The 17,668-nt window shown below is 32.1% G+C and overlaps 1 protein-coding gene across 10 annotated transcripts in view; it reads left to right on the top strand.

The window, feature by feature from the left end:
- The window catches only part of SSBP2 (single stranded DNA binding protein 2), a 350,060-nt gene that overhangs the window by 256,979 nt on the left and 75,413 nt on the right, over positions 1-17,668 (top strand). For all 10 annotated transcript variants that reach the window (XR_011646098.1, XR_011646097.1, XM_004455906.5 and 7 more), the window contains one exon: positions 14,254-14,313. Coding sequence is in view for 8 of the 10 variants with exons in the window: in XM_004455906.5 (XP_004455963.1) it covers positions 14,254-14,313 (60 nt within the window). In the remaining 2 variants the exon portion in view is untranslated. The remainder of the gene's footprint in view (positions 1-14,253; positions 14,314-17,668) is intronic.

The following is a 17,668-nucleotide window of genomic DNA, read 5'->3' as shown; positions in this document are numbered from 1 at the left end:
TTATTTAACTGGAAAAATTGAGTTGATAATTATCAAGGTAGGTAAAATTTCAAGAATGAGGGGTAATGTTAGAACCTTAGTTTTGAACCTATCAAGATTGAGATAGCTATTAGATGTTCAAGAGATGTTGAGTAGGGAGCAAGAGATGAGAATCTCGAGTTTTGGCATTGAGGCCAGGCTAGAGATATAACCTTGGGAATCACTAGTATACGGATAGTATTCAAAGCTGTGAACCTGGATGACATTACCAAAATAGTCCACATAGATAGGGATAAGAAGCTGTACAATGATAGATCCTAGGGCACTCTATTGATAAGAAGTCAGGGAGAAAAGGAAGAGCCAGCAAAGCAGAATTAGAAGCAGCAGCCCATAAGAGTGGAAGAAAGCCAGGCAATGTAGTATCTTGGAAGCCAAATGAAGAAAATGTTTCAAGGAGAATGATCAGCTGTATCAAATGTTATTGGTAGGTCAAGTTAGTAACAGACTGATAACTAACCAGTGGATGTAACAAGGAGGTCATTGGTGGCCTGATAATGTCAGTGTCAGTACAGTAGTGGGGTGAAAGCTTTATGAAAGTGGATTCAGGATAAACTGGGAAGAGAGAAATTGGGAAGAGCAAAAACTCCTATAAAGGAAAAGTTAAAAATGAGCCAGTAGCTGGAGGGAGAAAGGGGTCAAAGAAATATTGCTAAGAGTAAAGTGTTGTCTACTATAAACTGCGCCAACCCTGCTAAGGGGCAGGAAAACAATTCTGCTGGCAACTGTGGGAGGAGAGTATAGGCTATGTTAGATATCATTCATTCTCCCCGGTCATCAGGTATAGTCTTAAGTATAAAAAATAATACTAGGGAATAGAACAATCCAGGTGCCCTTTTTGTACAGTATAGGATGTGTATCAAAAAAGAATAAAATAGAATTAATTACTTAGAATGCCTAGAAATGAGGATACTACCTGTTTTCTGCCATTGTTATATTCTATAAATAGTCTCTAATATTACAAATAACTTTGGCATCAGTGAATATTTTTCCACTTGAATTTACCTTATCTATTTTTTTGTGTGTATATGTGTCTGTTTAAGTCACATGTATTTTTAAATGCATATTTTAAATTGGGGGTGCAGAAATAAGTTCAGTTAGTGCAATTTGGAATCTCATCTTGTTTATGTTTATACTTTTAAGGATTATTTAAATTAGTAAACTTTAGTTTCAAAACAAACTTTTTGGTGCTTTAGTAATTTATATAAAAATATCAGAAGCAGATGTGGCTCCAGTGGTTGAGCTCCTCCTTCCCACATGGGAGGTCCCAGCTTGGTTCCAGTGCCTCCTAAGAACAAAAACAAAACAACAAGCAAACAAACGAAAAAACCAACTCAGGGGAGCCACTGTGGCTCATTGGTTGAGTACTGGCTTCTCACTTATGAGGTCCTGGGTTCAATCCCCAGCCCTGGTACCTTAAATTTTAAAATGTTATGTAGAAAGACTACTGTATAATTTAAACATGAATTTAGTAACTTTAATATAGACTCCATGTTTGTAGGTAAGTAACCAAATGATTATATACATGTCATTTCTAAGGAAAGCAAAAATATGTATAATCTGCCACTTGTATCTGAAAACTACACCCACAAGCCATGTCATTATTTGTACCTGTGAATTTAAAAGGACTGCTGCTTATCAGTAAAAAGTTTGTCTAGCATATCAAGATATCAGAAGGGTAAGAGAAAAGTGACGTTTATTTTACATGAAAGTAAATTAAAGTGCTTGTCTCCTGGGCACTCTCACCTACAACAAGTTGCATAGAGATGTGACTATAAAATAGAGAAAAGTGAGAAGAGGTAAGAATAATTTTGCATTCTTTAATGAAAAGTTAAGGGTGGTTTTAAAAAATTACTGTATTAAGTTTTGACTTCTTTTTTGATTGAATCAGCCTGATATCCTACCCTAAATTATAAATTCCCAAGTGTTTACTTTCATGTCTTTACTATTATTGTGTTAAGGTGGTTTTGAAGTGTCATTACTTGAGTCACTAAGAGGGAAGAAACACAGAAGCCAGATTCAGCTTATGGAGAACTCTAGCTACTTGTCGCACAGACACCAAAAAAAAAAGTGTGCCTGTGTGTATTGCTTTAATGTAAGTTCATTCAAAACTAATTATAGAACTATTGTGACTAGTAATGGAAGAAAATGTAGCATTGGTCTGGAGAAAATGGCCATGATAGTTGCCGAGAGCAGGGAGAGGGAAAAGACGTGATGTTGGGGCATTTTCAGGACTTGGAGTTGTCCTACCTGACATTGCAGGGACAGATGCTGGATATTATATATCCTACCATAACCCACTCAGTGTACTGGGGGAGAGTATAAACTACAATGTAAACTATAATCCATGCAGTACAGCAGTGCTCCAAATTGTATTCACCAAATGCGGTCAATGTGCCACAATGATGAAAGAGGTTGTTGATGTGGGAGGAGTGGAGGGGAGGGGGATATGTAGGAACCTCTTATATTTTTTAATGTAACATTTTTTGTGACCTATATATCTTTTTAAAAATACAATAAAAAATAAATGCTCATTTAAAAAATAAAACTAATTATTAAAGGTTTTTTAGAATGTTATTCAAACGTTTATAATTTATTAGACCAGCAAATAACATAGACCCCATTCATAATCCAGAGCTCCTTTGGAACACAGCTATAGCCAATGACTATATGGTAATGAGGGCTTGAGAAAAAGTCTCATCTTCTTAAAAAGGCTATAATATGAATGACCAATTTTGATGCTCATATTAAATCCGTACCAAAAGAATCACTTGCTTATAACTCTGTGATGTATTGTGTTAGTTTCACAAGATAACATCCCCGAAACGGGATTTGTTATTACTTTACAATTATTTTTTGTGAGTTACTTTAATTAAGTGTTGATGATGATAGAATATCTGAGATGTATAGAAGATAAACTACATATTTATGCTTATCAGCAGAATATGCCAGCAAAAGTATGTCATTTTGTGAGCTAAATTAATTTAGTACTAGTTAGAATTAAAATGTGTTAATCAAGAGTGCTTCATCCACTGGAGTGTCAGTAATGTCTGATGGAGATGTTCATGAAAAATAGAAAAGAAACTAAACAAATTAAGATACATGAATTGTAAAGTAACTTTGATGAAATTCATTTGATTCGTAATTTATGCTTCATTACTTCTCTTCAGGAAACTTACGAAGCACCTCATGGAATTTTCAAAATAAAAATACATGTACATTACTACCATGTGACAGCTAAAATGAAATAATTAAGTCACAGCATTCTAATAATCTTTCAAAATAATGTTCTGAATATTTTTTTACTATTGATAGCACATAACTTCAAGAAAGTTTACACCTTTAAGTAAGAATAGATTTACTTCTAATTAAAATATGAAATCACAAAATATAGTAATCTATATATAGAAAATCATGTACAGTAAAGGGAATTGAGTTACCTAAAAAATGGAAAGAATGAGTAGATAGTATTATTTAATTTTTAAAAAGAATGTTTATGCATTGGGCTAAATCTTATAATGAATATATTTTTATTATTTTTCCAGGGTTATGAATAAATAATTACATCCAGCCATATTTACTATTTTCTAAAATCATGTTTGAGAGGGGTTTTTTCCCATCGAAGACTTTTATGTCACAGAATTCTTTCTTTTTCCTTGTGTCTGCTTAAAACACTACATTGAAAATAACAGAACAAAGATTAAAAGTGTCTAAAGTCATACCTGCAGAAGACTGAGTGAGGTAGATATTTGATCTGTATGTAGTTAACATAATTACTGAAGATATCCCTTTATTTTTTAGGCCATATTTCCATTGTGTTTTGTGGTTTTGCCTAAATATTGATGGAAGCAAATTATTTTTTAGCACATAACTATTTTCTTATAGGTTTTTGGACTAAAAATGGTTATGTGCTAAAGACATTAAGAAAGCAGAATAATGAGTTTAATGTTCTTAGTCAATGCCTAGCCTTTTGTTAATGGAAAGAAAATATGTAAGCTAAAACATGTTGTTTTTGAGACTTGAGGATTATAGATTTTCAAGTATATTTCAATCCAAAAAGATTAGGGTCCCATGTCTAAACATAGGAGTATATGAGACCCACACTGAGATATAAGGTGCTATATGGACTATAGGAGTTCTCCTGGCTGGTCTATGCTTCAGTAAAACATCAATAAAGTTACTGTGCTTACATTGCCAAATCTTAAATGCATTAACCTGACATCTTTTTATACCAAATAATGGTTACTAAATACTGGTACTTGTAAAATTGCCTAGGAATTATTTATTTTAAAACCTGACACCCCAGGAATAGTAAAAGAAAACTTGAAAGTAATAGGAAAGAATAAAAGGCCTTATTAGTCATGTAAATTTTAAGTTCTCTTATATGTTGAGGATGGAAATATTAATTACACTCAGTATCTTCTTGGTGTCCCCGACTCTTTGTTCTTTACCTACTCTTATTCTTACTCTTCTGGAAGATATAACTTATCCTATTAAACAAGCCAGATTTTCCCCACTAAGCATATTTTATAAGCATTTTCTCACTAGACAACCAGATGCACTATCCCAGTATTGTAGTTTACTGTTCACAATATCAGTAAATGCTACCTAGTTTTAATAAGACAAATGCATTGGTCAGATACAATTATATGTAAGAGAACGAAACTCTGACATCTCTTGCTAGCTTTTCCATCAGCCTTATTCAGTTAGTCAGTTAATGAGCCACTTATCAAACCTAACAAGTATTTGTGGAATGCGTGAGTGGTACATTCTAGCTGTCTTAGAGTGTGCTAGCTGCTTCCTTCCCTTCCTCACAAACCTCATCATAAGTTATCACATAGAAAATAAGAATTTTATTATATGATGAACTCTTCTAATACCACATCTTTTAACCACCATTCCCTTTACCCATCTTATACCATTCACTGTTGGCATTTGGCTTAAAAGCACAATTAAATGCACTTGAAGACTACATATATTCTTATCAAAACTCTACCAAAAATGTTCTGGGAAAGAGAGGTACATTTATTAAATTTATTTTTCATGACTGAGTGGTAGCAAGGGTAAAGAATTCTCCATTAAGTGAATGGTCACAAAATTGCTGGGGGCCGGTGAAGAAGGAGCAAATCATGCAATTTATTTATGATCACATGGTCCTGAGATTGAATTAAGTGTACCTGCCTTTAAAGGCATTTCTGTAACAGTGTATTCTAAAGGTTAATGGCAGATAAGAGATTCGGTCTTTGGTATTCTTGAGAGTAAAATGAGAAGGTTGACAGACTATATTTTAAAAGTTCATTACAGAACTTGTAAACATTCAAGTGGGTAACTTTGTGAAAAAGTCATTTTCTGAAGTGAAGTCAGTTTTTTGTGTGGTTTTGTGTTTTTTTTTTTTTTGCTTTTTTTATTATCTTTTTGTTTTAATGATACATAGATCACATAAAATGTTACATTAAAAAATATAAGAGGTTCCCGTATACCCCTCTCCCCACACCACCTACTCCTCCCACATCAACAACTTCTTACATTAGTGAGGTATATTCATTGCATTTGACAAATACATTTTGGAGCACTGCTACACAGCATGGATTATAGTTTACATTGTAGTTTACACTCTCTCCCAGTTCATTCACTGGTTTATGGCAGGATATATAATGTCCTGCATCTGTCCCTGCAGTATTATTCAGGACAACTCCAAGTCCCAAAAATGCCCCCATATTACACCTCTTTTTCCCTCTCCCTGCCTTCAGCAACTCCTGTGGCCACTGTCTCCACATCAATGATATAATTTCTTCCATTGCTATAGTCACAATACTTCTATAGTAGAATACCAATAGATCTACTCTAATCCATATTTTATTCCTCCATCCTGAGGACCCTGGGATGGCGATGCCCACTCCACCTCTAAATTGAGTGGGGGCTTAGATCCCATATAGCTGGTGGATGAGATTCTCCTCCTTGCAGTTATAGATTCTCTGGGTTCCTTGGTGTGGTGGTTGACCATCCTCACCTCCTTTTTACCTGACCTGGGTAAGTCCAACAAATTGGAGAGTAGGTGTTGCAACTCTGCTGAGGCTCAGGGCCCAGCTGGCACATAGACAGTCCAGAGATTCAAGTCTCCTGAGCATACACCAACCCCAGCACAAACCACAGGTTCAGTAAAAGTGGCAGAAGAGGCATGAGAGAAGTCACATCTGGGTCCAACTCCATCACATTCATGAGCACAAATTCCAAAGTAGGGCCCACTGGCAAGGCACTGAACCCTAGAGCCATCTTCCATGACTTCAGGACCTGGGTGTCTCCATAGCCCTCAGGGTTACCTGGGATGTATCTACTTGGGCTGTCTCTAAGATCCTGATGAGATGTGCATAAGCATGACACCTCTGATGACCTTTGGACTCATTTTGAAGTCTCTTTGCCATATAAACTCATTTGTCTTTACCATTTCCCCCTTTTATTCAAGGTCTTTTTCTAGGTGCATCACCAGCTGGTGCTTAGTAGTAATCCTTGGTGCCAGGGAGGCTCATCCCTAGGAGTCATGTACCACACTGGGGGGAAGATAATGCATTTATATGCTGAGTTTGGTTTAAACAGTAGCCACATTTGAGCAACATGGAGACTCTCAGGAGATAACTCTTAGGCCCTGCAGTTCTAGGCCTAGTTGAAATTTCAGACACACAGATTCATAAGCATAGTCATAAGTATCAAAGGCCTGTCATTGGACCATCCTTCTTCACTGGTCTTTGCCCTTGTACTTGGAGGGTTGTTGCTGTTCTGTTGAAGAATGCAACACAGCTCCCCAAGAAAGGAACTCAGCACTTCCTCCGTGGTCATGTAAAACTCTACCCACTATGTCAATACCCAATGAACATCCGAACATATCTGTATACTCTATATGCATGCCCTGGATGAAGTCAGTCTTAAAGTCAATAGTCACTCACTAAATTGTTTTATAAGTTCATATTTTCTTACACTTAGTAAGTATATATTTCCTTTACTTAAAATGTTATATTTTAAAAATTAGAAGTAAATTTCATATGAATAATTTTGTCCTCCAAAAACCAGAAAATTTTTAATTATGTAAAACTTCTATAATTGTATGTTTTAGAACATACCTCAGACTTTTGTTTTCTGAAGTATAAACTACTCTAAATTTCCATTGAAGTCAGTGTTATTATTCTCTTCATCATTGATTTACTCTAACTTGTGTCATAAAATAAAACTATGATGTATAGAAAATGTTTACATGATGAGCATTTTAAAGAAACCTTTCAACTTTTTAGTGATTTTTAAATTTCCTTATTTATCAATTTATACTTCAAGACTAAGATTTAATGGTTTTTTTAAGCCCAGTTGAAATATTTAAATTAAGTTATAAGGTGATTTATACATTACTATTAACAATTTTAAGTATTCCAGGAAATACCAACTTTATTTTTAATCTATCAAAATATTAAGCATTTTCTTATTCTGATTTGGTTTTGTGGTCCTTTCCTCTAAAATGGATTTACTTCATATCAAAACACAAGGGATGTTTTTGAGACTTCCTCATGATTAAAGCATTTTAAAATGTAAAGGTCCATTTCTCTTTAATTATTTGAGATTTTAAAAGGCATTTTCAGTGAATGCAGTGAATGGTAATGTTTTAACCTCACTTTCAAAGAAGGAATTCTTAAATTCTCAAAGTCTCAGTTATTTTTAGGACAGCTCAAATATATTTTCTGATCAGCTTTTTAAGACTACCTTAAACATGCTTTAGCTTTCACAAAACACATTTAAAATTTTTATTTTTTAATTTTAAGATTAAATTGCCTTCTGGTGATTTCTTCAAATTTCAAAACTAAACTAGAGAGTTTTTATGTATATTTTAGCCAGTACCACCAAAATAGGCATGTAAGTTAAACTTAACTGTTTCTCTTAATTTCTTCTTTGTCATTCTTTTTCTACCCCAAGTAGCTGGTAGAAATAACATACTATCAAAATATAACTTTTAAAATATGGTTTTAGATAAATGACTTTTTTTCAGTCTCCAAAAAAGTTTAAGAAAAACAAAACTGAAATCAGTTGAATTATTTGGGACTTCAGTCATGTCACAAACATGAAAAAAAAACTTTATGTTGTTCTTGGAATTAAAACATTTATATTTGTATTACACTCCCAATGAAATCAATGAATAATTGTCTTTTTTTCTTTCATTTTAATTGGGTTTGGGTATGAATTAGAATATAATTTTATGTTATCTCAGCTAAAACATCCTCTTCAGTGCTTTGAAGAGAGAAAAGATTTAGGAAAAACACTGATTAGATGAATACACCTGTTTAAAATCTAGAAACATTATTGAAGGGTTTTTCATTGATACATGCATGTAGAAGCTTATTATGGCATGTGAACTTCCTAAGTTACGGAATTGGGACTGAAAAACAAACTAGAATACTATTTCAGACACTCATTATCTTACGGAAGTTCTTATTCAATTTATATCTTTTTTTCTCAGCAACCAGAAACATATATTTTCTATATCTTTCTGTGTTTGATTTCTTCTTTTCAAATTGTTTTAAAATTATCATCAGATTTAGAAAGGGGTCTAGTGGTAAGAATAGTAGAACTACTTTGAGGAATTTTAGGTAATTAATAGCATTTTCTTTACTGGGTGGCATTTTTTTATTTTAGTAAGGAATTATATTTAGGATTTTACTCTCTGCAACTTGTAATAAATTAGGGCTTTTTAAATTTAAGAATTATTCTATGACTCATATATCCAACATCATTTATGGAGCATATACCTTCTGCAAGGCACTACGCTAGGGGCTATTGAAAATTCAAAAACGTGTAAACCCTTGGCATAAGGAGCTTATATTCCAATAATAAAGTGTGGCTTTATATAACTACCAGAAAAGGCAAAATGTGGAAAGTGTCATTTGAAGAGAGGTATAAAAGAACCTCTAGAAATGAAAGGAAGGACACTATAGCAAAAAGAAACTGTTAATTTGATCTCAGGAACAGAAAGCTGAGGAGAATTGATAATTGGGGGAAATGGTGAGCAGTCATTTGTCTGTAGCATAAAAACATACTGCATAATAGTAGTGGAAAAAATAGGAGTTGTTTAGAAATGCAGTTGTGGAGAGCCTCAGATACTAAGTTAAGGGCTACTATCCTGGAGAAGGATATTACCAATTATAATTTAAATTATGATCTCATAGTCAGAAGCAAATGGGAAAGGTATAATCGGCACAAATCAAGTTTATCAGGTACATCTCTTCCTCACAGAAGCTAGAGAAGCTTAAAGATAGATACAAAATGCTTGAAAATATATTCAATTTCATTTAATCCTTTGTAAACTTGGAATACTTAATGAAAAAAGTTGCAATGAAAAAAACACAAGGTAATAGTCAACAAAATTAATGTTTAGTTATTTTGCAAAAATGGATTAAAATGTTTTCTTAACAAGGGGGCATAATTCTTTTTTCTCCTAAAGTTTTATCCTCTGGATATGATTTCATCATTTGGCTTAAACTATTAAATTCTAAATGATCAAAGCTACCCACATGACAAAATGTTTCCATAGTTTATGCATAGCATAATTTTCCTTCATTGATATCAACAATCTAATCATCTACAAGTAGGTTTTCCATTCTAGAAAAATACACTGTAGTACAGTGGAAGTGTTTTGCCTTTTCCTCCACATTTTTCCATCAAATCCCAAAATTCATGTCACCTTTGATCATATTTAAGTTATTAATGCAAATAGATCAGCAAATTCTATTGTATCTAATATATGCCAGTTCGTGTACTAGACTTGGAGGATCCAAAGATAAATATCACATAAGCCCTGTCCTCCTGAAGTTCTCATTCCAGTAATACAAACACACATTTCCTTTCACTGAGTGTGTTAAATCCTCTGAGATAATGAACAAAGTGCTAGGGGAGGAGAGAGGAAGGCGCCTACAGGGATTCTTTTAAAGCATAAGTGGCATTTAAACTGGCTCTTGGGATTAATTGAATTTTACTTAGTAGAGAAAGGTACACGGGAATCTCAAGGAAAAGCAAATATTTTGAATCATATTTATATGTTCTTAGAAAATAACAACACTGTGTCAGTGAAGACGTACAGTTTTATCACATATATCTTAAAAGAAATACAATCATGATTGGTTCATCTTACCTGTAATTTCAATACTAATAAATTATTTATAAAATAATTCCATTAAGAGGCCTGGGCCCTTCAGAGAAGGAAAGAAATGGACTGAGCAATTTACCTTCAACTCGTTTAAGGGAAGGGAAAGAGCTGATTCCTTTTTATTCTTAGAGAATTGAGATAAAACACTATGTGATTATGAAAGATCAAATAAGAAGAGGGAAAATATTATGTTCCATATGCAAAAAGGGCAAGGAATAAAGGAAAATATCTCTCTTAGGAAAGAAGTTGAAAATTCTATGAATAATTCCTGATAGGATGGAAAATAATAATCCTTTAAAATTTAATGAAGTTAATTCTGAAATAAAGTATGGTTCTAAATGGTATCATCTTTTCTCGAAAAGTCTACTTGGAGAAAGGAGCCAGACATTTGATTTATATTTCTATTAGCGTTTTTGTTTTTTGGTTTTTTTTCCTTTCATTTAGTCACCAAATATTTATTGATTTCCTGGCTTTGTATGTATGTTTATAGTTTCTGCTTTGGATTATGCCATTTATTCTATGTAGATAACTAAAACATGTAGAATTGAGAATTTATATCTGTAAATATAGTCAGTGTACTAACCATGCAACTCAATTTATCTTAAAAAACAAAGAACCTTACACTGTGACTTTTGCCTAAATTTGGAAAACTTCCTAAAAAGCAAAGCCCAATTTTCAGTCATTCTTGGCACTACATGTTCTTTCAAATGGGATGATATAATATGACTTCTGAGTAAAAGCACCAGATTGAAATATTATTTTCTTTGAGTTTTCCTTGATACTTGCTGTTTGGTGACAAGAACATTCTATTTGTTCCAGATTGGTGGACTGATGTAGAGAACAACTTTTCTAGGAAATGGTCTAATCTTTTACAAGACTGTGAATCTTGAAATATCCTGTGCACAGGGCAGGAATCTTCATCTGCTTTTGTTCCTTTACATAACCAACCACTTAGAACAGTGCCTTTATAGGTGTTTAGTATTCACTGAATGGAAGAATCTATAGCATATCATCTAATTAATAAATGCAGCTTTTTATTTTCCTGATTGACCTTTAATCTGAACAAAGGGCATCTTTGTTTGGTAGAGGATTTCTTCAACTGTGCTTTCCTTTTTTTCTGGAGTACATAGAAATAATTTTCTCTAGCTCCTTGGTGAAGATGGTTTGTGCCTTAGGAAGATTACTGCACCTTCCCCACCCCACACACACTTCAAACATATCTATAGCTATCTGCAGTATACGAATATGTATGCTTAAAGGTAATGCTGAAAATGATTACAACAGAATCATAAGTTTTTACTTTTTAACTTTAAAAGTAACTTTAGAAAATTAAATCTGAAAAGTTACTAGCTCAGGAAATTAATAAGTGATAGTGCAAAAACCAAAATCCAGGAGCTCAACTCCCATACAAACATCCTTTCCACATACATTATAAACAGCGTAGTAGATGAAGGCTTCTTCCAGTTAAAATATTGATCTGCCATTATGACTCCTTCATGCAAGTATTTTGATGCCCAAATTATTTTTTAAAAATCTTTGACTCAAATATAAACATAGTCCTTTGATAGCCAAGGACCCTGGAGAACTTGTTCTTCCCAGGTTGCTAATGCAGTATAACTGTCAATAAATCTATATTATGAGTATATATTCTCTTGCATAGATTGGTACTTTCATCATAAAATAATTTAAAATTTTAAAAAATACCTTGAATTATATTTGAAAGCAAATTGGCACCTGAATTATGAAGTAAAGATATTAGTGCAGAATATTTTTGGTGGCTAAGATGGAAACTCTTTGGGGTTTCATTACAAAAGTTTGTATATTGTGTCTATACAAATGAATGAACTAGGCGGTTGAGGACTTCGGTGGTTATCTATATAATTTAAGGTCAGGATCAATCATTGAATATTAAGAGTTAATGTTATAGCAGCACTATTTTTTTATTAAAATGATTTAACCATAGCATTCTGTATATTTAAAGAAAAGTGATACATTTTCATCTAAATTAATAAGGTTTCGTAATTTTTACACTTTAATTGTATAGATATAGTTAGAGTTTGTAAGTGGTTTTCAGTTATTCATTTTTGTTTTTTGCCAAAAACCTAGTTTTATACTTTTGGAAGAGAACATATAAGAGGAAGTAAATTTGCTCAAAAGAGAATCCCAAATTTATTGTTGGGAGTGGCCTGCATGTTCCCAACTACCACATGCACAGCCCCTCCCTTAAAGGTGCTCACAGTAAGGTAGGAAGGTACAGACAGCCCATTAAAATATATTAATTCACAGTGCTATAGATTAAAACAAAAATTTTCTCTTTTAAATATCCCATTAAATTTACCTGTAACATTTTTTTACTTGCAGTTGTAAATGCATATCTCAAATGCTCCATTTCAAGAAGGGCATTTCTCAGTATTTATCTCTGCATTTGGTATTTAGTAATATTTTAACTTCTATCCCTTCCCTATATTGCATTTCAAATTGGTTTTATTATAAATAAAACAAATGATTAGAAACCTATTTTTATTTCTCCATATTTTCAAAAATTAATATCCTTCTTTGGATAAATGAATGTGATAAAATATCATATTGTGAAAGAAAGGCAACAATTCCCAAAACCAATGACAAAATATTTAATTATTTCTTTTTAAAAGTGATTTCATAATTTAAAAGTCAATTTCACAAATAAATGAGATACGTAGAAAGGAAAGGAACAATAACAGAGGGAGTGTGAATATTGGGATAAATTTCAGTTGTTAGTGTATGTAGTTAAATAACCTGATTTAGAGTTTCAGAAATCATTTTTTAAAACTTTGATCAAATGTGAGAACTAAACATTTTTTAAATCAACTTTATTAAAATTGGAAAACCCACTTAGGTTTTATTAGCTGAAGGTGGCAAAATTACCTGAGTAATCCACTCTTTCTGTCCATAGGAAATGAATACAGTGGGCAAGAAAACCAAAATTGCTTGCTTAATTTACTGAATTTCCTCTTGTTGGTTTGTCAGAGCCTCAAAAAGTTACTGTAGAAAAAACTTATAAAGTATGTGTAGCCATGAGCTCCAGGCCTAATTTCTAAAAATGTTTGTAGAAAAATATTGTTAATGTAGAATTTGATTCTGTAAAGTTTTATAGGTTTTACTTCTTTCAGCCTTTGCTCATGTGCTGTATGTTAAATTGATTCTTCACTTATACTAATCCACTCTGAATATTTTACCTAATAATATTCAACCCTTTAGAGTTGAAGCTTTGTTTATATTATATATAAGGCATAATCTTATATTTCAGTAAATTGAATATTCAGATATAATTGAATGAAATTTTATTGTAATCTTTCTATTGGCTCAAGAAGAAAATAGTATAAAATTGAATTTTGAATAATTTTAGAATCTAAATATTTGGTGCCCAACTCTGAGTAAAATATTCTCTTCCTCCCCAACCTTTCAACAATCACTAAAATGATAACTTTAGGATATTTTTCAGACAATTTCAGGACTGATAATTTTAACACATCCTAAGAACCTCTAATTCTTAAGTGTATAAAAAAAAAAATTGAGCTGAGTTTTAATATAAGACAATTTTTATTAAAAGTATATAGTTCATTATTCACTAGGCTCATAATATGAAAAAAAAAAATCTATAGTTGACTGAGCAATTCAGTCAAAAGTATACAGTTGGAACCTAATGTGTATAATGTTGCAGCCAGTGAACCTTCTCCTGAAGTCTTTACTAAGAATGACTAAATTTCTTAATCTTATTGTTTGCCATTTAGATAGCACTATCTTAATCATAATAGACAATTTTTAAAATTTCCCATAGTTATTTTAGTCATCTTTAATCTTTCCCTACGTATTATACAAAATAAATAATAGTATAATAATTTTTAAGAACATTTATTTTACTGAAAGTAGCCATATAGGGAGGTCACTTGACTTGAATAGTTATAAATTTTTTAAAAAGTAGTTCATAATTTTTCAGATCTGTATTTTACATTGTGCTGTTTTTTTGTTTTGTTTTGTTTTCATTTGTTTCATTTCAATAGCCTTTTATGTCACCTCGGTACCCTGGAGGTCCAAGGCCCCCGTTGAGGATACCTAACCAGGTAAGATTCATGTGCAATTTAAGTGTTGTTTTCTTTTGTTTTTTAAGGAATCAATAAAGAGCTTGGAAATGTGACAAACCGTTTTTTATCCTATAAAATTAGTAAATTATCTTTTCTTTTCCCATTTAATAGTATTTCTAGTAATATATAATCTACTTAAGGGATTGGCAAATTGTTACCCCATAGTCATATTTTTGTAAATGGTCCATAGCCCATTTTTTTTTAAATAAAATTTTATTGGAACACAGTTATACTCATTCATTTATATAGTCTCTGTGGCTGATTTTGCATACAGTGACAGAGTTGTCTAATCATGGCAGAGACCAGGAATGATCTGCACCTAAAATATTTGTGTATGGATCCTTATAGAAAAAGTTACCCAAACCTTGGATTCTACCTTATACTTTTATGCTAATTTTTAAAAAACATGTAAATTTTGTTAAATGCTAATCATTCTGACAATAAATGACAATAAATATTTCTGTGAACATACTTTGGTTTATTTTCATATAATACAGTTTCAGTATCGTGGCTATAACATTCATACCAATTTTGCCTGTTTAATGGCATATCAGGAATATACTTACTTCTAGAAGGGCTGTATCTACAACAAATTGATAGCCTAACAATAAATCTCCCAATGTTTTGTTTTTACTCATCGGAGCTTTTAGGTTTCATATACTTTTATTCTCAAATAGTTTTCTATAACTATCAGATGAAAGTATTTATTATGCTAAAGTAAAGTACAGTTTTTCTTGCAAGGAGCTTCCATTTTAGTTTTGGGATATACAGAAAATGTGAATGTATGTAACAAAAGATGAAATTAAATGCTTAGTTATATGGAATATTTATGGCAAGACAATTGTTTTGTCACTCTCTCTAATTCTGTTATTTATGTACCTCAACTTTATCCCAGAACTGAAATATACACTGTCATCACAACAAGCTCTCTTTTTCATTCTTCTTCTATTTCCACTACCTTTCTGACTAAAAATTAAGCAAAAAAAAAAGTTGTATTTACTGAAATATCTGATAGTAATAGAATTCTTCTCCTCTCCTAACTCTTAATGGAATTATGCAGAACCCTTGAAGTATCCCAGTTTGCTTGTATTCTCTGCTTCTAGTACATAGCAAGAAGTGCCAGCACCCAGACTCTTCTCTAGGGGACAACTTTAAGTAGGAAACAATGATGGATCATCTGATGGTTTTAGTGCTTGGCAGTCCCAACATAGCAGCTGGAGAATTTTTCTCCTCCATACTGAATCTGCATTCAGTGCATGGGACCAGAGAAACATGGCATGAAATAGAAGAAAGTGCGCAGATGCCAAGTGTTCCCAATATATGGAAATTTAATTTCTCTGTGGATGAACCTGTATTTATTGACAGATCTACTTATATAGATGTCTGTGTCTTTTAAATTTCTTGTTAAAGGACAGAAATTTGCATCTTTTATTGGCGTCTTCATGGTGTTTCAGACATCCCATTCATAGCTTTGTATATTATATAGGTCTGAGAGGCTCTTGAAAATCTGAATGAGAGATTCTTGTACATGTGTGTTTTTAGAATTGTTTTTTACTCCATATATCCCATATTATTGGTGAAAATATGATGAAAGTATTAGAATTGCATCCATTTGGTATTGTTGGAATGTCTGCTATGTGTAAAGTGCTATGCTAGGTTCCATATCTATAGAGATTAACAAAGTATAAGACACTTCTAGGGAGAGGAATTGGTTAGAGGTGAAGTGTGAAATTGTAAATCTAAACAGCTTGAATTTTTTAAGAACAAGTATGTAATGCCTTTGGATTTTTGAAAGAGGCAATTAAAAAGTTTAAGAAAAGCAATGAAATTTTTATCATCTAGATCTCTTACCTCAAGAATTTTAAACAATCTTTAGCTACATATATTTAAATAATTAATTGTACTGTTCTTTAAATGGCCCTTTTTGGGTTATCCCTCTTTATATAGTTAAACCTCATTAATTCAAACATCATTCAAACTCAAAATAATTTACATTTTCACTATTTTTAAGAAGAATTTGCTGAGCAAATCAATCGTATTAATAATATAAACAATATTGTTTGAGGAAATGTTTAAACATGTAGGAGCAAGACCTTTCAAGTAACAAACATGGTTCTTCAATTTCATTATTTAGTCATTAATGTAGAGGTGATAAAACTTTTTAATTGTTAAGTGGATGATGTATGTAAAAATTTTTAAATATTTTAACTCAGTCTTAATTTATATTGATCTATAAACTAATGAAGTTTTGTTTTATTGATAGACTCTAAGAAAATAAAACATGAAACATTAACCTCTTCAATGCTGATGATTGATTATTTTGGATATGTAAAAGAATGCCTTTTATAAACATATCCTTCAGAATTTATAATTACTAATTATCAGACTACAAATTCTAATTTAAGTTCTCCTGAGATGATTTTCATGGTACTGAACTCAGCTTATAATGGTTTATACTGTTTGTCTATTTATAAGAATGGGTGTTTACAATATGGTATAATATCTCTATGCTTAAAAAATGTAGGAAAGAGTAATTGTCTCTAAAATGATGAAAGGAAAGTCAAATTACAATTCTGGAAAAAATAGTACAAAGGATAAATACTTATGATAAAATATATATGAAATATAGAAATGAAGCTCTGCAATTTAAGAAACTATACAATTTTACACTGCAGTTGGTTCAAATGCCAGAAGGGGTCCTTGGCATATATAACCTATATGCCATATACTCTGGAGAAGAATATGTCTTAATCCTCCTCATGGATAAAATAGCTAATCAGAAAACTGCAGAATATTTATTCAACACTATGCTGAGGAAATCAAAGCAGGCAGAAATAAACTGCTAATGAGATGAGTGACACCAAGAATAATTAAACTGTTGTTTCATTGATCTTATAGAATTTGGGAGATTTATACTGTCTCATCTTTCTTGAAACTGTCATCATTTATATGAATTGAAATGATACATAGTTAAGTCCGTTGTCCATTTTGTATTCTAAAGCTGAATTTGGTATTCTAAAAGCACACTACCTCTGACCATTCTTCTGAAACCCTCAAAAGATATCTGTCCAATAATAGATGAGTGGTTAAATAAATTATGGTATATCCATATAAATGAAATAGTATGCAACTGCTAAAATACATGCTGTAGAATTACATTTATTATATGATATTCATGATCTATTACCAAATGGAAAAAAAAATCCAAAAAACATGTTATATAGTATATCACTTTTTTCCCTCTGCTTCTCATTCTTTATCACCTTGGTGCCTCTCTGGTTGATATGTTCAAGGTCCCTTTTTCGTTCATTTGAAATACTGATGACATGCCTAC

This window comes from Dasypus novemcinctus, chromosome 2 (assembly GCF_030445035.2).
Source record: "Dasypus novemcinctus isolate mDasNov1 chromosome 2, mDasNov1.1.hap2, whole genome shotgun sequence".
Classification (NCBI taxonomy): domain Eukaryota; kingdom Metazoa; phylum Chordata; class Mammalia; order Cingulata; family Dasypodidae; genus Dasypus; species Dasypus novemcinctus.
This window is presented reverse-complemented; position numbering and strand designations above follow the sequence as displayed.